At 39.7% G+C, this 22,348-nt stretch overlaps 1 protein-coding gene across 1 annotated transcript in view; it reads left to right on the top strand.

Moving 5' to 3' along the window:
* LOC122801137 (intestinal-type alkaline phosphatase-like) overlaps positions 1–22,348 on the top strand; it is a 457,280-nt gene that overhangs the window by 266,378 nt on the left and 168,554 nt on the right. Inside the window, exon 6 of the mRNA XM_044070678.1 lies at positions 21,657–21,726. Coding sequence (XP_043926613.1) covers positions 21,657–21,726 — 70 coding nt within the window. The remainder of the gene's footprint in view (positions 1–21,656; positions 21,727–22,348) is intronic.

The raw sequence follows: 22,348 nt of genomic DNA, 5'->3' as shown, positions 1-22,348 counted from the left end.
AGGTTTCCAATTTCAATTGAAGTTTTAATGTTAAAAGATAAGGGCTTTCGCAGGAAAATCTCTTTCATCAGATGATAATAAATACAACTGAAATGTACTTCTTTTTATACAACCTCTACCAAGCACTAGTAGTCACATGATACAAATTAGGTAAAAACAATTAACATCATAGGGTGTAACTTGAACTTACTACACTACTGAATGAAAGAAAAACTTGCAAGCATGCACTGCTGTTAATAGAAGGCACTTATGAAAAAATATATAAAAATTCACATTTTTATATATATATATATATATATATATATATATATATATATATATATATATACACACACACATATATATATATATATATATATATATATATATATATATATATATATACAGAGAGAGAGAGAGAGCTAAACACATATGCATATGTAATACAGAATCTTTTAAAATCAACATTAAATATAACATTTATATATTTGTAAATGTGTATGTATAAAAATATACATAAAAAATCACATATATAAGTGAGCACACTTTATTAATGATACATTTAAAATGAAAAAAAGAAAAAAATATCTAAACAAGGGTCTGGATTTAAGCTTGGATTTTAAGTGGCACATATTCATTTAAACGTTGACATGAATCTCCCCTAAATCTAATAATCCATCTGGCCTATAACTGCGCATTCATATTACGTATGTCTCCCCTCCCTTATGTTATCAAAAATTTGTGTCTGTATTAAATCAGCGAACGTTAATTTATCAACCCCATATAAGCGAAAGCTTATCATCCCGAACACTTAGAACAGCAATTTTTTTTCTCAGGGAAAAAAACGCTGTTTCAAAAAAGAAAAAAAAAAAAAGAAAAAATAACTTGAAAACATTATATAAAGTGCAGGGCTTTGCCCACACGCACCCTGACATGGGGGACTGTGCCCCCACACCCCCCTACTTAAATATACCAACTCTAAGATTGCACTACAGTGATGAAAATGGCAAAATAACGAAGGTGGCCAAGCGATTTCTGTCCCAGGGAAAGAATTCGCTTATATACCATTTTGTGCTTTCATGTTCGATCAAGACGCATTCGAAAGAATGCGTTTTCGATCATATAATAGGGAAACAAAAATTCTGCCTATGGCCATAAACATAAAGGTGTGTTCAGAGTTAGTACCAATAACATGCTTGGCCAAATCACTAGCTTTATTTCTCCTACTGATATAGTAAATATGTTCTCTGGATTATTAGATGTGTATATATATATATATATATATATATATATATATATATATATATATACATACATGAATTGCGTACATATTTTTCATGTCTTCTATTGATAGCAGTGCATGCTTGCATGCATTTCTTTCATTGAGTAGGGTAGTAAGCTCAAGTTACACCCGATGATGTTAATTGTCTTTACCTAATTTGTATCATGTGATTACTAGTGCTTGCTAGAGGTTGTATAAAAAGAAGTACATTTCAGTTGTGTTTATTAGCATCTGATGAAGCAGATTTTCCTGTGAAAGCACTTATGTTTTAACATTAAAACTTCAATTGAAACTGGAAACCTTGGTCTTACCTGAGTTCTTCTGTGTTTTTATCACTACTTGCTTTTAGACTTATTCAGAACTCAGGAACCCGTGTGGGCTAGTGACTGCTTTTGTGGTTTTACATTTTAAATATTGCTCTTATAAACTTAGAAAGGTGATAGAATAAGAAGTTTTATGATAGACAGATTAGATAGATAGATTGCATGAAGGGTATAAAGTCTAAAACTCAAATGTCTGTCATTATTTTCTTACTTCAACCCTAAATGAATTTGCTACTGATTTGTCAGAAAACCACAATTTTATGAGAAATAGATCAAAAATATGAGGCAAAAATCTGGACATTCTGCGAAAATCTGTACATTTGAGAGGCATGCTTGGAGAGCATACAAACTCCATACAATCATTGGCTGGAGGTCAGAATCAAACCTTGTGCATGGGAGGCAAAGACCTTAACCATTATGCCAAATGGTCACTCACCAACCACTAAAATGGACTGAAAAACACTTCAGTTTTAAGCTTTTGTTTAAACAACATTTCATGCTCCTCACCTGAGTGACATGTATCCGTGTGAGTTCTGTTCCTACTGTCCGTTCATATTAACCCTTCAGTCTAACTAAACACTCATCCACCATATCTAATTATTTTTTTATTCTACCTACTTCACAATGACTAACTAATCATTATCTGCACTATATCTAGAAGTCACCCTCTATAATGACTTTTACATTTGTGCAAAATCTTATCTTTTTGTCCACACTAATACCCTTTCTCTATTTTGCTTACATCAAATCCCATATTTTACTTTAACTCTTATGTAATATCATATATTTTTCTTCCCACTAACCTATTTTTCCTACCTTGCTTTAATCAAACTCCTATATGTTACTTTGTACATATTTGAGAAGGTACTCTAACCACCTTTCCTGTCATGGTGGATAGCCTGTATGTCTGATTGTGATACACAGATTTGTCTCTGATACAATACACTCTGTACATTGTAAACCAAGATGTAGAATCTGCTAAGTGGCTGTGAAATACAGTTTTTCTTTACTGAGATGTATTTCTAAGATTGTTACTATGGTAAACATACTTCTGTATATTACAACTTTACTATTTTAAATGTACTTTTTGTTTATCATATGTAGTGAAATTATAAATGTAAATGTGATTTACTGGAGCTTGTTGCCATGGGCCTTGCCAAATCAGACAGCAGCAACATCCTGCTTCTACTGTTTCTTTGGAAATTTTGTATATATATATACACACACACACACACAGATAGATAGATAGATAGATAGATAGATAGATAGATAGATAGATAGATAGATAGACAGACATATAGATGCACTCCAAAGTTTGAACTGTTTTTTTTTTTAAGTTTTGTGGGTATAAAAAAAGATGCTAATTTCTGTGAGTCATATATGATTGAATTTTGTTTTATGTTATTTTATATAGTGTAGGTAAGCAGGAGTGTGCACAAAAGATAAAGTATAAATGAAAAAGTGATGGCAGTGAAGACTTGCAAGACTGTGTTATAGCAGTTGGAATTATGCAAGTGTTTCTGGTTGGGGTTAGAGTTAGGGTTAATTAAAGGAATTGATCAAGTGTTGTGCATGTTTTGTGCTGTCTGTGTTCTTTGTGTTTTTGTCTTGTGCAGCAGTAATGTTAGGGAAAGTGTGTTTAGTAATGTGTAGGGTTAGGGTTAGCAAACAAGCCTAGTGGTTCAGGACAGCCTACATTACTAATGTTTACTAACCCTAACTGTAGCTTGAACCCTACTTCTGAGTCAAACCATAAGCCTACACATTGCTAAAAAGCCTTTCCCTAACCCCATTGCTACCAAGGTCACTTGAGCTCGGTTTCATAGCTGAGGTTTACTAATTTAGGGTGTTTTTCATGGGAGAGAAGTATAAAATATGCTGTGATTCATTCTCATTTCTCAGTCACTGGTTTGTGATTCTTTCTTTTTCTGTTCTACCATTTATTATTTTGTTTTGAATTTTCAGCCTTTCATAACATAATTATATGTGCGTGCACACACACACACACACACACACACACACACACACACACACCTGTATATTAAAGAACAGAGAGAACTGGTAGTTTATGAGGAAAAAAACGTCTGAGACTCCTTGAAATCAGGAAAAAGAATCATGAACTGTGTACCAGTTCAACTGAGACACTGAAGCAATTAGGTACGAATAACTAGTTTAAAAATTGATACTTTTCATTGGAAATAAAAGATATTAACAGAAGAGCAGAGTTCATACTTGGGCTTTATCAGTTTTAACCCTGTTTTGCTTGACATGGAGTAATCAGGTACTTTTACACATAATTAGTTGTTGTTTCTGTCAAGCTACAGCCAGATGTAAGCCACAGGCTGTTTGGACAAGCTTTCCAGGGAACAGTCAAATCTTTCACATCTGTTTTACATACCTACTCCTATAGGTTGTAGCTTATGTGTTATTTTCCTATCCTGTGAGGATAGTTCCTACTCTGTACAAATGCTTTATATAACTCTTGTGACTGAATATTTACTCTGACATGATAAGTCAATTCTGTTAGTCACAACTACAGTGGATAAGAGGTCACCATCTTACAGCATGCCAGAAGCATGTGTATTAGCTAGGTATTGCCTTGGTGTTTGAGATGCTGCAGAAAACAAAGCTGTGTAAATACAAAATGGAATCTGAAGCAATTAATCATTACTACAATTTCTTTTATAGAAAAAAAAACATACTAGTGTGGTGGTAGTTATGTGCCATTAAATTAAGGTAATCTTGTGACTATTACAAGAGTGGTTTCCAGCTCTGAAATTGTAATTTTATCAGCCTTTTTGGGCTGATTTCTATCCCTTTCAACTTTCTGGCTTAAAAACGCGTGTGTTTGAACATTTTTCACATCGTGCAGCACTACGAGGCTACGGTTAAACTATTCCAGGTGCCAGAAAGTCTGCTCTTCAAATTTTCCCTTAAAACTAGCTGGTTTCTCAGTAGTAGCACTAAAATCTGAACCCCTGTGACTAGCACTTGCTCTAGAACCTGATGTAAAGCACTAGGAAGCCTGAAACTAATTCAAGCACTCAGCTCTCCTTGTCAGTAAGGAGAAATTAATCATAGGCACTAAACAGCCTACAATTGCAAAGTACCTTGCTAAGGTAAGGGAAAACAGCTCTTAAACTTTACAAAAAAGCACCTAAAGAGGCATGTCCAAGGGTCAGCTTCCGGTGTTTTCTCCTGTCCACCTGGTGAATCTGGGCATACTGGGGCAATGCGGCAACTTCCTCATGTACACAGACAATCCTCTCCTCCTACCACCCAACACGACAACCTGCGAGAGATGCACTTACAAAGCCAAACTGGAAGCCAAGCTCTCTCCAGTCAAGATTGTGCTAGACAGTCAAGAGGAGAAGGCTAACACCTGCATTACACCTCTAGCAACTCATAGCCCTTCAAAACCCACACCATCAACACCCACACATAGCAACACTAAACTCACATATGCGGAGGCCCTTAACATTAACCTGCCCAAGCAACAAGGACCTCCAAAGCCGAAAGGCAAACAAACACCAGTCACAACCAAAGTGACACATAGCTCACACCACCAGTGTGCCACCCAACAATAGCCCCTAAGGCAAGACAATGTACCCAACACTTTAGTCATAGGTGACTCTATAGTCAGGCACACTGATGTCCCACTCACCAGGCTGAACAAGGAGAAAATTACAGTCAGCTGCCTGTCGGGTGCCAGGATCCGCCACATAAAGCATGCACTTAAGTCACTCCACAACAAGTACAAATTCGACTGTCATTGTCCATGCTGGAGTGAATGACTTGAGATGTACCTCCATGGACTACATGAAAAGAGACATGGAAGAGCTCTTGGATCATGTGACCCAGGCAGGTATGACCTAGCCCTGAGTAGCATCCTGCCTTCGGCCAGAATGATACCACAGTATAAGGAGAAAATGATTGACTTCAACAATTCGCTAAGCTTCTGGTGTCATTCAAAGGGGATCCAGTATTTGTCTGCCTGGGAAGACATGATCAACAAACCACGATGCTTTGCCAGAGATGGTTTGCACCTGTCGCCCCTGGGATTCAGGTTACTGGCTAAAGCTCTTGCCACCCCTATAGTGCCTTTTTTAGGCAAGGTTCAAAGGATAAAACCACCACTGTAACAGATACAAGCATGCAAAATCTGAAGGTAATGCTACTCAATGCTAGAAGTCTAAACCTCAAAATGCACTCTCTCAAGGCACTCCTAAAAATGGAGAAAATCGATATCTGTGCAGTGACTGAGACCGGGTTCAAGGCTCCAGAGAGCACCCCTGCAATACCAGGTTACAATTCTTACCACACTTTTTGACCACAAAACCAAGACCGAAACACTAAAGGTGAAGGAATGTCCATATTCACCAAGGATATTCACACCTCCAGGCTAGTTGCCCAACACAATGCATTTGAAATTCTCCAGGTACAACTAACACTAATTGCAATCCAAATTGTAGCTTGCTACAGATCACCCACCATACCCCAAGATTCTTACTACACCTTCCTAAACATACTGGAAAATATTAAGATACAACCAAACACCCTAATACTGGGTGATTTCAACTGCCCTGCCATTAATTGGGAATACTACTCGGGTACCAACTCCTTTTCCCAACAGTTCTTGGAATTCATAAATTCCAACGCCTTGATCAACTAATCCATTGTCCAACCAAGGGCTCCAATATCCTAGACCTGGTCATTACCAACATGGGAGATAGATGCTCCACACCAGTGGTCACCCCCTCATTGGTCAGGTCTGACCATAAGCAAATCAGCCTTGACATCCACATCCCACCCCCACCCCCCAGTAAGGAAACCTCCTTAAAAAAACTTCTCCAAAGCCAACTTCATGCTACTGAAGTCAGAAGTGACAAGCTTCACAACACCCACGCAGATGGGATCTGGAAGTTCGACTGCAGAATCCTACACTAAGGCACTGTACGAGCACATCCACTCGTGCATGAATGGTGCCATCTCAAATAGAACCAAGATGCTCTTCTCCAAAAAAAGAAAGCCAATCTGGTGGTTCCCTGCTATAAACAAACTATACAACAGAAGGAAGAAACTGTTGCAGAAAAGAGGAAAATCCCAGGATGCAAAATGCTCCCTCACCAGCCTCAGTAAGAAGCTGAGATCCCTCATAAAATCCTCAAAAGCTAGTTACGAAAATAAAATTGCCAAAGATTCCAAAGACAACCACAAGGCATTCTATAGTTATGTTAAGAATCTAAATGGCAATACTCAGATCTGCTGTGAGCTACAACAGAATGGCATTAAATATACTGATCCCAAGGATATTGCCAATATCCTGGCAGATCGATTTAGTGCCATCTTCACCCCCCTCTCACCCCCTAAAGAGCCCATCTCAATACCAAAAGATTGTCAAATTCCGATAATCACAGCCACACAGGTAGAAACAGCACTCTCCAAAGCTAAGAATACAGCATCCATGAGACCAGATGACATCCCAGGCTGTGTACTACATGAACTACAAAATGAACTGGCACCCCACCTAAGTGTCATGTTTAATCATAGCCTCACCTCAGGCTTTGTGCCCACTATGTGGCGCACAGCTACAGTTATCCCGCTCCACAAGGGAGGAAATGCCTTGGATCCCGGGAACTACTGTCCAATCAGTTGGACAAGCCTGATCTGCAAGGGCATGGAACGCATTATCATGTAACTTATAAACAAAGACATTGGCAACCTTCAAACACTGGACCCCACCCAGTTTGGGTTTGTGAAGGGCCGATCTTGTCTCCTGAATCTGATTGACTTCTTCAAATCGGTCTCCAGAGCTGTGGATGAGGGTAAGGCAGTCCACACAGCCTATCTGGACCTCGCCAAGGCCTTTAACACCATCCCATACTCTGGAATCATAGATAAACTTACTAAGCTGGGCATAAATCCCTACATCACTCAATGGCTTGCCAACTGGCTTACTGACAGAACCCAGACTGTAAAAGTAGCCTACTCCAAATCCAGCTCCAGACATGTGACAAGTGGAGTGCCTCAGGGTTCAGTCCTGGGGCCACTTTTGTTTGGCATCTACTTCTCTGAAGTAAAGGCCAACACTAAGGGACTCTGGCTAACAAAGTTTGCAGATGACTGCAAACTGGGAGCCATTACTGAAAAATATTCTACAAAAGGGCCTTACAGAAACAGATGCCTGGTGCCAGAGCCATGGGCTCAAACTTAATGCCATGAAATGTATAGTTATCACCTTTGGAAAAAAACATGTACCCATGAACCACCACATAGGTGGCAGGACACTAAACATTGAAAGTATGATGAGAGACTTAGGGACACAAGTGGACAGTGGTCTCACTTTCGATAACCACATTGCCACAACAGTCAAGAAATCCTTCTATGTGGCACACCTCATCACTAAGGGCTTTTCATCCAGAAAAAAGGAGGTCATTGTCCCACTGTACTCATCCCTCATTAGACCCATTATAGAGTATAATACCCCATTTGGTATGTACCTCACAAGACATCTGCAACAGCTGGAAAGGCCGCAGAAATACCTCACTAAAAGAATCACAGGCCTAAAGCAGATGCCATATGCTGACCGTCTAAAAAAACTCCAGCTATACTCTGTGGCATATTGTCTACTCAGAGGCGATCTCTGCTTAACATACAAGGCCATGTCAAATCCTGAGCTTGTTGGACATGCTCCACTTAAAGAAATCCCAATCTCTCAGAGCCACATGCTCCAGGGATCTAAACCTTATCATCACAATGAACAAAACATGCTGGAGGGATAGGTTCCTGACCCAGAGACTCCCCATACTCTGGAATAGACTGCCCATACATGTCAAGCAGAGCACCTCATTGGCCCTCTTCAAAAGGAACCTAGATGATTGGATGGGAGATAGGAAATTCACCCCGGGGATCATGTCAGTCGCCCTGCTAGACAGGGGCCCAGAGAAGTAAATATTGTGGGAAGAAATTTCCAGGGAATTGTTATGGCTAGGCTTGCATGGGCCTTAGGGCCGATAGCCTAGTACCAGCCTATGAACCTAATATAGTATTGTAAAAATAAATGCAGCTAGTTGGGACCTTGCTGGGAGCTATCTAGCAGATCCAGTGACTGGAAGCACCATTTGTCAAGTAAGACACCACCCTTTCCATGAAAATATGAATGGAATTACCAAGTGACATATCTATTACAAGTAAATTCCAACAGTATAGGCATTGCATATTTAAGTAATGTATCATTCATGTCAAATTCAATATCACCATTTCTATGAGACAGTCTATTCTAATATTGTATACCTAAGTTGGAGCATATTTAAATTCATTGGCTAGTGGAAAAATGTTTGTATCAAAAATCCTTCAGAGTCACTGCCGTGATTAGGGTAACCAGGTGATAAATAATATGATTATGTTAAGAGCCATGTTGTTTTAATTCATGTGACTATTTCAGCTAAGCTAGTTTCCTCACAGTACCAACAGTTGCAGAGCAAATTAATAAAGTTAACATTAGAGTGTATCATATGTGAGACATGAAATGGTTCTTCTGCATGTGCTAGGCATAATATAAATTGTATTTTGTGACAGTGAAGCTATTGGGGTTACATGTGAAAGGATCTCGTAATTCAGCATGCTCCATATTATGACGACAGATGTCAAATCAGATATGTTAAAAGTGTCAGGCAGAGAAGTGCGTGTCCTAATTCCTAGCAACTAGTTAAGATTTTGATGACAAATGTCTCCAGTTACATAAAACTATATGGAAGTTGCCAAAGTTGTAACCCATATCCAGATGGCAAATAATGAGCCTGCAGTAAATGTTTGCTGCACCACTGCCTATTGCAAAAATCCTTTATGGAGCTCTTGAGGGAATATGGAAAAATATAGATTTTCTGATTAAGATATTGCATTAAAATCACATAGTTTGTTCAGGCTGTAGTATTCAGACTTTCATAAAAAAATTTGCTTTTGCAGTATACTGCCTTTACAGACCCTACTGTACTGCTTTAATCAATATGAATGAACAGGCATAGGAGTTAAAAAACTAAGGGCATTGTTTTAGTTAGAGATGCTACCCTAGTAATGCCCTCAGCTGTTTCTCTACAATTATCCTAGTGAGGGCTGTAGTTGTTTAATATTTTATGCTCATAGTTACACTAATAATTCCCAAACCATTCTTAGATGATCAGCACAACTGTATTAATAACTGACCTCTGTGTAATGCAACTAAAGTGTTATTAAATGTATATTTATTTAATTATTTATTTATTTGTCTTTGTTGACTGGGGAAGTCCGATTGAACAGTGCCCATTTTCAGAAGATGCCTAGGGAGAAAAGATCCACTACAGTACATTTATATTAACAACTGAATTTCAGACAGTTCCCAGAAAAATAATAGCTATGTTTCCTCCTGAAACAACAAACATAATTACAAGACAGGTATATACAGTAAAGTATTTACATCAGCAATTAGAAGTCTGTACAGTTGTTCCAGTTGTAAAATCTTCTGGAAGTTAATAGACTGATTCTGCAGAAGGGAAAACATTGTTGTAAAGAAGTATAGTGTTATTACATTTCACTGCAGAAAGGTTTGCAAGAAGTTTAAGATATGTAATGAAGTTAGATATAAAATTGTGTAGGAAAAATTTTAATGTTGCACAGGTTTGTAAAAACTTCAAGGGCTGTAATGAAGTAAGTTATAAAATTATGTATGAGAGGAGATATTAGTATTTTACAGGTAGATACAGGCAATAGTATCTGAGTGAGAGAGCAGGGTTTATGATTTGTTCTTTCTAGGCTGCATGTTCCAGACTGGTGTACTTGGAAGGTTTATAACTTAGTTATACCAGGAATCTATAAGAGGGGTAGAGGGGTGGATGGAAGCAGTTAAAAAGAGCAAGATAAGTGCTTTGGGGGGTAAAAAGAGATATAGTGATTCAAATGCAGCAGGGAAAGTTGTTAGGGATGCAATGATTCAAGTAGAGAAAGGCAAAAAGTTAGCGATAGTCAATAAGACATTTGTGCTTTTACTTGAGGTCTCAACTTGCTGGTGAACATGAGCGTGACCAGGTATTGTTTGAGCTGGACTTGGGAGTTTGTTAATCATTTTCTGAAAACACTACTGCAGTGAAAGCAGTAACAGGAAACAGGAATCCAGTATTTGCTTCAAAAACCAGATATAGTCCTTGTTCTGACTTTGTGGAAGGTGTAATTTAATATATTCCAGCTTGTATTGCTTGATAACTTTAACTACAGTGAATTGAATACCAGCTAAATAACACCACGAATCACAACCAAAACTAGATAGCTACAATACTTCATCTAGATACCTGTACTTGAATAAAACAACTAAGTGCTTTCCAGATGTTGGAAAAGGAAGTACATTATTTGTAGTATATGTTAAGGGACAAAGGATGCCCTAGGACTTATTATCCTCTGTTAATGGGTAGGGCAACTAGGTTTGTGCCTCCATTATATGATTCGGAACAAACCATTACCACAGGTAGAAGTGAACATAATGTAGGTAACTCTGACTTTTGAGACAAATTGTTAACTTTTGTTGTGCCCTTCACTAATGGAATTATTAAATATAGTCAAAGTCAAAGTAAACTTTATTGTCATTTAGAGCTACACACATGTAGCCTAAATGGGAGTTTGTGCATCAGCTCAATTCTTGAGATTACAAAGGAAAGTGAAACAGCACACAAGTAAAGGAATAAACATAAGTAATAAATACAATACTACTACCAATACATGCAAGAAACAGCAGAGACATTTATCAACACTCAAATATGAAAAGAATATCCTCCCCTGAGTTAAATTAACTACCCTATTTAAAGTAATACAAAGCACACTACAGATTAAAATGCTATTTGTCTAATATTGCAATAATGCTGACTGTGGATATAATAAACAAATATTGCACTTACTTGGAATATATGTAAGTATATACTACACAAATAAATAAAAATTGACTTATTATGTGTCCAGACCCCTGGGACTAGTGCCTGAGTTCAGAAGTCTAATCACTCTAGGATAGAAACTGTTACTGAATCTTGTAGTCCTGGGGCAGATGCTTCGATATCTCCTGCCCGATACTGGATGCTTAAACAGTCCATGCGTAGGATGTGTGTTGTCCTGCATTAGTTTGGTGGCCTTTTGGATGCTTCTGTCACCACTCTTTGTAGCGCCTTCCTTTCTATAACTGTGCAGCTTCCAAACCACACTGTGAAGTTGCAGGTGAGGATGCTCTCTACTGCATCTCTATAGAAGATGGAGAGAATATGGGGAGGAAGCTTAGCTTTTTTAACCTTCTTAAAAAGTGAAGGCAGTGGTGCGCATTCTTGACCAGTTGGCTAGTATTTCCTGACCACGAGAGATCCTCAGATATGTGTACACAAAGGAATGTCATACTCTTAACCCTCTCCACACTCTCACCATTGATCCTGAGCACATGGTGGTTTGTTTTCCTTTTCCTGAAGTCAGTGATAATATCTTTGGTCTTGCTTAGATTATAGTCAGGGTTGTTCCCCTCGCACTAACTGATCAGAGACGCCACCTCTTCTCTGTATGCCCTTTCATCCTCCTTTGTGATGAGCCCCACGACTGATATGGTTGGACTTGTGCTTAGCATAGCAGTCATGGGTCTGGATGGTGAATATCAGTGGGCTGGGAACACATCCCTGTGGAACCCCAGTGTTAATCCTGATGTACTTTGATGTGTTCTTATCTGTATACACCCTATGTGGTGTCTCAATCAGGAAGTCCAGCATCTAGTTACAGAGATGTTTGATTCCTAAATGTGCCAGTTTTTCTATCAGCTGCATTGGTACCACCACATTAAATGCAGAGCTGAAGTCTATGAACAGCATCCTCACATAGTTATCTTTGCCCTCTAAAGGCTCAAGGGAGATGTGTAGTGCTACTGATATGGCATCAGCTGTGGATCGCTTAGCTCTTGACGTAGGCATGATGAAAGATGCTTTTTGATCAGCCACTCAAAACATTTCATTACAGTGGATGTCAGAGTGACTGGTCTGTAGTTGGTAGGGCTGGAGGGAGTGGTTTTCTTAAGTAGTGGGATGATGTTAGTTTCCCTGAAGCATGAGGGTACTTTTGCCATGGCAGGAGAGGTGTTATATATTTATTTAAGCACTGTGCATAGTTGATCAGCACAGCCTTTTAACACCTTGCCAAGTATATGTTATCTGGAACAGCAGCCTTCCTGGGGTTCACTCTCCTTATCTCTCTTCTTACCTCCTCTGTGCTGAGGCTGAGTACCGCATCCTTCTCATCATTGGGTAGCTTTAGTGCCAACCTATTGTTTTTTTCCTCAAATCTATCAATAAATATGTTCAAACTGTCCAGGAATTCAATGCTGTCCTCACATTGTGCTGACCTGATTTTGTAGTCCGTGATCTCCTGTATGCCTTTCCATAGTCTCCTTGCATCCTTCATGTCTTCAAAGTGGCTCTGTACCTTTCTGCCATACTCCCTCTTAGCCTCCTTTACACCCCTCCTCAGATTACCTCTTGCTACACTTAGGGCTGCTTTGTCCTTAGCCTTCTAGGCTGTGTTTCTCTCCTTCAGAAGCTCATGTATCTTAGGGATGTGCCATGGCTTGTGGTTAGCTCTAACAGTGATATTCTTGGTATTTGTTGCCCCATCAGCACAGAATGAAATGTATGCCATCACTACCTCTGTGCATTCATCAGTGTTCAGATGCTGATTCACTGTGGCTGCCGCCATGCACATATCCCTGTTGGTTCTTTCAAAGCAGTCTTGGAGGGCCTCCATAGTCCCCTCGGGCCATACCCTGATTTGTTTTTTCGTGAGCTTCTCTCTATAACCAGTGCAGGCTTGTAAGCTGGTGATAGCAAGATGGTATAATGGTAAGAGTTTCTGCCTTATAAGCTTTATTTACGTTTATGTACATCTTGTCCAGGACATTATGCCCCCCTTGTAGGAATGTTCACATACTGATGGCAGTGTGGGAGTACTTCTTTCAGATCTGCTTTATTGAAGTCACCAGCTGCCATGTCTACAAAGTCAAGATATTTGCTCTGCAGCTCACTCATGTGATTGCATAGTTTATTTAGAGCCTCAGTAGTATTAGTACTAGGTGGGATATACACCATTGTTCCACTGACCCCATTCAGCTCCCTGGGCAAGTAAAATGGTGCACATTTAATGGACAGGAATTCTTAAGTTCTCACAGCAGTGAGATAGTATGATTTCACAGTTGCTGCACCATCTTTTGTTAACACAGATGCAGACTCCACCTCCTCTGGCCTTTCTACACAGTGTATGTTTTCTGTCTGCATGAAACAACGTAAAATTCTCTAAGTTCACTGCATTATCATTTATCTTGTCATGCAGCCACGTCTCAGTAATCAAAAATAGCAAGATGGAGGTGACTGCATCATTAACACCACAAACAACATTTTTTTTATCAACTCATCTTGACAGATCACCAAATCCGCATGTTTTTGCTTTATTTTGTTAGTCAGTAATATATGCTGCAATAGTTTCACCAGGCTTTTGATTTCTTGTGTAAAATTTGTGCCTTTCCATTGTAACATTTGTTTGATAGTTACACATTTTTCAAAATTTACGTTTTAAGCATGCATTACCAGGCCATAACTCATACCACACTTTTCGGCCATCTAACCTAGACCAGAACACCAAAGGTGGAGGTGTGTCCATATTCATTAAGGATATCCACACCTCCAGGCTAATTGCGCAGCATAATGCATCTGAGGTTATCCAAGTGCAACTAACTCTGGGCAAAACTGCAATCCAAATTGTAGCTTGCTACAGATCCCCCACCATGCCCCAGGATTCCCACTCCTCTTTTCTTGATATACTGGAAAATATTAGAGTTCAACCAAACACCCTAATAATGGGTGATTTCAACTACCCCACCATTAACTGGGAAAACTACTCATGTACCAACTCCTTCACTCAATGCTTTCTGGTATTCATAAATTCCAATGCCCAGGATCAACTTATCCACACCCCCACCAGGGGCAACAATATCCTAGACCTAGTCATTACCAACATGAGTGACCGTTGTTCCACACCTGAAGTCAACTCCTCGTTAGTCAGATCCGACCATAAGCTAATCACCCTAGATATCCACATCCCCACCATTAACTGGGAAAACTACTCATGTACCAACTCCTTCACTCAATGCTTTCTGGTATTCATAAATTCCAATGCCCAGGATCAACTTATCCACACCCCCACCAGGGGCAACAATATCCTAGACCTAGTCATTACCAACATGAGTGACCGTTGTTCCACACCTGAAGTCAACTCCTCGTTAGTCAGATCCGACCATAAGCTAATCACCCTAGATATCCACATCCCGCCCATACCCACCATTAAGGAAACCACGGTAAAACATTTTGCCAAAGCCAACTTCATGCTTCTTAAGACAGAAGTGGTGAACTTCATGACACCCATGTAGATGGACAATACAGTTACGACTGCAGAATCCTACACAAATGTGCTGTATAAGCACTTACACAAGTGCAAGGATCATGATATCCCAAACAGAACCAAGACGCTATCCTCCAAAAAAAGGAAGCCAATCTGGTGGTCCCCTGCCATAAACAATCTCTACAACAGAAAGAAGAAACTGTTGCAAAAAAGAGTAAAATCCCATGAGTGGAGGAGCTCCCTGGTCAACCTCAGTAAGAAGCTGAGATCCCTTATAAGATCCTCCAAAGCTAGCTATGAAAACAAATTCGCTACTGATTCTAAGGACAACCACAAAGCATTTGATAGCTATGTCAAGAATCTCAATGGCAACACCCAGAGCTGGTCTGAGTTACAGCACAACGGCACAAAAATTACAGAACCAACTGATATTGCCAACATCCTAGCAGATAGGTTCATTGCTAACTTTACCCCCCCTCACCCCCTAAAGTGCCCATATCTATACAGGAAGAATGCAGAGTCCCTGTAATCACATCTATGCAGGTAAAAGCTGCACTTTCCAAAACCAAAAACACAGCATCCATGGGACCGGACAACATCCCAGGCTGCGTTTTACATGAACTTCAGAATGATCTGGCTCCCCACCTAAGCACCATGTTCAGTCATAATCTCATGTCAGGCTTTGTGCCCACTGAATGATGCACAGCAACAGTTATCCCACTCCACAATGGGGGAGCCACCACTGATCATGGGAACTATCACCCTATTAGCCTGACAAGCCTGGTCTGCAAGGCCAGGGAAAGTATCATCATGGAACTCATAAACAAAGACATTGGTAACCTCCAAACTCTGGACCCCACCCAGTTCGGGTTTGTGAAAGGCAGATCATGCCTTCTGAACCTGATCGACTTCTTTGAGGCAGTCACCAAAGCTGTAGACGAGGGTAAGGTGGTTCACACAGCCTATCTTAACCTCGCCAAGGCTTTCAACACCATCCCCCATTCTAGAATTATAGCTAAACTCACTAAACTAGGTATAAATCCCTACGTCACAAGATGGGCTGCCAACTGCCTCACTGACAGAACCCACACTGTAAAAGTTGCAGACTCCAAATCTGACTTCAAACCAGTGACAAGTGAGTACCACAGGGTTCAGTCCTGGGACCTCTCCTGTTTGGTATCTACTTCTCTGAACAGGCTAACACAGAAGGCCTCTGGCTAATGAAGTTTGCAGATGACTGCAAACTAGGAGCCATAGTCAAGTCCCCAAATGATGTGGACATCCTACAGAAGGGCCTCACTGAGACAGATGCCTGGAATCAGAAGCATGGCCTCAAGCTCAGTGCCAAAAAGTGCATCGTTATCCCCTTTGGTAAAAACTCTGTACCCATGAACTACCACATAAACATCAGTCTACTTAATGCCGAATGTGTGATGAGACCTTGGGACCCAGGTGGACAGTAGTCTCTCCTTTGATAATCACATCACCACAGTAGTCAGGGAATCCTTCTATGTGGCACACTTCATCACAAAAGGGTTCTCATCCAGGAAAAAAGAGGTCATTGTTCCCCTCTACTCGGCCCTCATTAGACCCATTATAGAGTACAACACCCCTTTTGGAATATACCTCACAAGACATCTGCAGCAGCTGGAAAGGCTACAGAAGTACCTCACAAGGAGGATTACTGGGCTCAAACAGATGCCCTACACTGACTGTCTCAAAAAACGCCAGCTTTACTCTGTAGCATATCACCTACTCCGAGGAGATCTCTGCCTGACATATAAAGCTATGTTAAACCTAGAGCTGTTGGATATGCTACAATCCCTCCGAGCTACATGCTCTAGGAACTTAAACCTTGTCACCACAATAAGCAGGACATGCTGGAGTGATAGATTCCTGTCCCAGAGACTTCCTATACTCTGGAATAAGCTACCCATCTATGTCAAGCAAAGTTCCTCATTAGCACTCTTCAAGAAAAATCTTGATGAGTGGCTGGGAAATAGGAAATACACCCCGGGGATCACTTCTGTGTCTCTGCTCGACAGTGGCATAGAAAAATAACTTTCTTGGGTGGCATAAGCCAGGGAACCTTGTTGGCTAGGCTTGCGTAGGCCCTTGGGCCGATAGCCTAGTACCTACCTATGCACCTGTTAAGCACTCAGGGTCTTCTCACGTTTCAGCCCATATCATAATATGATATTCTCCCCTTCCCCTGCATACACAGCAGGTGCATACAGAAACAAACATTCCTTTTCAATGGTCTTTGAGCCAGCTAAGTATAAATGCTCTTGTACATGCATCTTTATCAGAAACTGCAGCGTGTATGAAAATATCATATTCTTGCTCAAACACTTGCCAGTTCTACAACAGTATTATTACCAAACACCCCTCTGACCTTCAGGTCTAGAAAATCCCTCTGCCATAACAACAAATTTCTTTTAAACATAAGTATAGACCTGGTACCTGTAATTTTGCTCAAGTGCACAACAACCTCTCCAAAAATACTTTATTTTAACACTGCAAATACCTCAAATACTCCAGACACTTCAAACAATTCAAAAAAATCTTAGTTACTGTGAAAAAGTCATACACTGTGAAAAAAATTGGGCATTTTACCCTTTTCAAACATATTAAACACATTGGACATTATTCCAAACACTTTAATTATTATGTCCCTATCTCAAACAGTTTGAAGATCTCAGAAATTATGTTGAACACTTTGAATGCTATGCCATATGTTTGGTGACTGAAAATCACTTGAAATGAATTTAAGTAACTTTGAATAACCACTGACCTGTTTGCAAGTTCACTCCTGGACGTTACTCCACTTCTAACTGCATGCCTCATGGTTTGTGAGCTGCTTCAACTTCGGGTTCATTTCTGACACCAAGTCGCATGTCTTGTGTATTCAAATGACACACTGAGACTGGTATGCATTTATGTCATGTATTATGCATACACACATCATGAGCTGTAACTTGTATATCTACTTCATACTTCATATGATTACTGACTGACTTGTTACTTCTAACACACTCACATGTGCATCTCCATTCAAGCTTACATTCACACTGACTGACTACACAAAATGGCACTGATCTCGCACACGCTCAGTAACGTATATGCATGTGCTATGTAGCTACAGTGGCTGACTAGGTTCAATATATACATGTTGTATTTCAGACAGCAAATTATTTGAATTTAGGTGATGTAGGAACTGAGCATGAATACATTTTTCAAGTGTTTTTGATAGGGAGAAGAGGATTGCAATGGGTCTGTACTTAAACTCTGTAGATGTGCTACCAATGTGATTTTTTACAGATGGAAGTAACATATTTTTGGATAGAGATCTATTCATCAGTATAGAGAATAAAAAAGTAATTGTATCTGCACCCATTTTTAAGTAGTCTGAGGGGAGTTGCTAAGCAGCTAGGGTGTTTGGTTTTAACTAGTGTATGAGTTTTTTAAAGATGGGGAAAGTTACTGGCCTGAAGTTATATAGCTGACGATATTTAGCAGAGACTGTTGGTACTGAGAGGGAAGTGGAAGTATTAAGGTTTAAGAACAACAATATAGTCTGTATAAAATAGCTGTTAAACTGTGTGGGAATGGAATCCGTATTATTGTAGGAGTGGGGGTTGGTAATTTGGCCTCAATGTAAAAGTTTGTTCATGGATGTCCTGAAGATTTTGGGGTTGTTTTGATGTTTCTTTTAGAGGATGTTATAATATGGTTGTCATGTTTTATTATAGCAATAACCCACGCCTGGGTGTGGGTAATGCTGGATTTACCCACGGTTGGTGTGGTTTGGTCATGAGGGCAAAGCCCGAGTGGCCAAACAAAGCCAACCGTGGGTAAATCCACCATTACCCACACACAGAAGTGGGTTATTGCTATTATACAATAACATTATTTAAGAAAAAAATTACTTTTCTTAAATAATGGCATTGTATAATGCCTCCTTCCTGCCCTTCCGCAGCTGTCTGGTATTCTGTGGCAGTTCTGATGTACTGCGCATGCGCATGCCTACGCAGTACATCAGAGCTGTGGGAAAAAGCAACGGAGAAAGCAAGATCTCTGTTGCTTTTCCAAAACTGTTTCGCTATGTTAAATGAGTTTAACATAGCGAGACAGCTTTAAAAAAAGCAACAGAGAATATCCTTTGCTTTTTTAAAGCTGTCTGGCTATGTTAAACCCATTTAACATAGTGAGACAGTTTTGAAAAAAGCAACAGAGAAAGCAAGATCTCCGTTGCCTTTTAAAAACTGTTTTGCTATGTTAAATGAGTTTAACATAGCGAGACAGCTTTAAAAAAGCAACAGAGAATATCCGTTGCTTTTTTAAAACTGTCTGGCTATGTTAAACCCATTTAACATAGCGAGACAGTTTTGAAAAACGCAAAGGTGAAAGCAAGATCTCCGTTGCTTTTTAAAAACTGTTTCGCTATGTTAAATGAGTTTAACATAGAGAGACAGCTTTAAAAAAGCAACGGAGAATCTCCGTTGCTTTTTTAAAGCTGTCTCGCTATGTTAAACTCGTTTAACATAGCAAGACAGTGTGAAGCAAAGGAGATCTTGCATTCTCCGTTGCAGTAAAAAAAAGAGTTATAGTAATGGAAAAAGTCCGGCTGACCGGACCTTTTTCCATTACTATAACTCTGATTTACAATGTGCACGCTGACCAATCAGCACGCACGTTTTTGAGTATTTAATGGAGGGGGGTCGTATAATTGGTATTTTTCCCTATTCCTTATTTGTTCATATACTATTTATATTGTCATGATTGTTAAGTTTCTGTAAACATCTCAGCAACCAAGCAACAAAGATACTTAGCCTCAGATTAAAGTTTACAGCTAGAGTAACAAAATTCTAGTGACAGTATGTGTAGATGGACTGGTTATTAACATATTCTAACTCCAGTCCGATAGCATGTAGCTTAAGGAGCAGGTTTACCAACCCAGCTTTGAAAGCTGGTTGGGGCACAACTAGGTAGCAGCTGTATCTGCTCAGAAGAAAGGCCTGGCAATCTACTTCTGTAATATGCCACATGAACCCTATGGAGCATACCCACAGAGTCGCCGTGAGTCGATTTTATCTTGAGGGCATTTACTTTAACTAAGACATTCCAAGTTGTAAACAACTTGTGCTCTAAAACAGGGAAATTAGTATTAGCTGTCTTTATTGTGACTTATCTAATTTAAAACCCAGATTAGTTTGCTGTGAACAGTTAACATTTGCACTCCCTTGTAATATGTAAGGATCTAGAGAAACCATGACTTGTTTGAACTGTGAGAGTATAACTTTATTTGGTCAAAAGACTCAGATGTAGCCCTTGGAAGCTAGAGAACAAACTTACAAAGCTCCATTAGAAGGAATGAGTTATTTATTGGTTTAACACATTATCCATAATTTCAGTTAAGTACTAAAATGCAGGCCAGGATTCTATAAGTTGCCATGATGTATACCTGATGTTTATACTTCTGTGTACATGTCACTTTTTGTTTTCCCAGTTCAGCAACTGCCCAAACATGGTGCTGCATGGACCTTTACCACAAAAATGTGCAACACTATATTGGGCTGGCCCTGACACCATGCTGAATGCTAAAGAGGTTTTTCAGGGGAGATGCATATGCTAATTAGCCATGTGCTGTCTCCCTGGAACTGGCTACAGGAAGGCATTTGCTTAGCTAAGCGATTCGAGAAATCACTCAGCTGTGTAGATCAGCAAGGCAATCCTCACCATACTGTGGTATTGAACACAATCAAAATGCCATGTTCAACCACTTTTTACAGGGATCAGGAGTGAGGAGAAACTCTAAATAGCAAGGAATACTCTTACAGCAAGTACTGTAATTGTAACAGCATCAACAGTAGCAACACTACAGAGATTAGGGGCACTGGGGGGGGGGGGGCTAAAATGCCTTAATGGCAGCAGCAGCACAATGGAGATCGGGGGGTTATGGTGGGATACACTAGAACACCAGGGCACACTATTTAGATGCTACAAAGGCACTCAGCCACAGGAGGGTAGACAGGTTAGGGACAATTACAGGGACTGTGGTGTGTATGTGTGTTTATGTTATGTATATTTGTGTTTGTCTGGGACAGTGACTTGGGAGAATGCCACCACCCACATGAGCAGCAGTTTACTATCACAATGTGCAGATCAGTGCACATTGTGGTAATAAATGTGATTCAGAGGCATGCAAATTAGCCAGTAATTAGGTCACACCTCATCACAGCTAACATATATCTGAATTACAAAAGGGCAGACTGTGGGAGAAGAACCTTTTTAGTATGCCCTTTTTGGCTCATGCTAGGCCCCTTAATGAATCGCCAGGGAGCATGTTGCTTGTATTCTTCAGTTCTTGACATTCAATGAAAGTGAAATCTTATAGACTGGATTTCTATGAAAATTTATACAGTATGAGGTTTATGGCTTTAGAAATTTTCTAAATTTGTTTAAAAACAATTCACCAGCTTTTAAGATTCTTAATAGTAGGAGAGATCCAGGTTAGGCTGCTCTCATAATGTCTAGTCACTCAAAAGTAAATAAAATATTCCTTTGTATTAGAGTAAACAGCCCCTTTTCACTGCTGAAAAAAGCCTAATGATATAACCATTTGTCTGTTAAAACAGAAAGCGGTTTATGTGTGGAAGAAAGCAGACTTCGATGCAGTCGATGAGAGCACCACTGACTACTTAATGGGTAAATAGTGAACTTTTTGATATTCTTTTTCCTTCATTTCTAACACAATGTACATGGTCACAGTCTACTGTTCAATATACATGAGTAGAGTCCATTTTACTTAGTTTTACACTATTAAAGTATCTCAGCAGTATCCCAAGAAAAGGCCTGTATCTGTCCTTTAAAATGTCAAAGTTAGTTTACATACATGACTTTTGCATCTAAGAGTCAACCCAGTGGTCAGGGATCTGGGTATGCATGCAGAATGTAGCCTTAACTTTGACAACCATGTGGCCAAAGTGGTGAGGAAATCCTTTTACTTTGTAAAACTTATAAGTAAAGACATGGCATCTATGTCCAAAGAAGTCATTATCCCACTGCATTACACCCTTATCAGACAATTCATAGAGTGCAATGCTCCCTTCGGTATGTACCTGACCAGGTATATGCAGTAACTAGAGTGACCTCAGAGGTTCCTTACAAAAAGAATACAAGGCATAACAAACCTCCCTTATGCAGAACACCTGAAAGCCATTTCCCTCTACTCAGTCTCTTATAGATTGCTGATGGGTGATCTATGCCTGGCTTACAAGGCATCTGCAAACCCCACACTTATAAATCTCCTAGATATTCATAAGTCAAA

Source organism: Protopterus annectens, chromosome 4.part1 (assembly GCF_019279795.1).
Source record: "Protopterus annectens isolate FY-2018-M chromosome 4.part1, PAN1.0, whole genome shotgun sequence".
NCBI classification, from domain to species: Eukaryota; Metazoa; Chordata; order Ceratodontiformes; family Protopteridae; genus Protopterus; species Protopterus annectens.
Note: the sequence above shows the minus strand (reverse complement) of the source record. Positions and strands in the feature narration are given on the sequence as shown.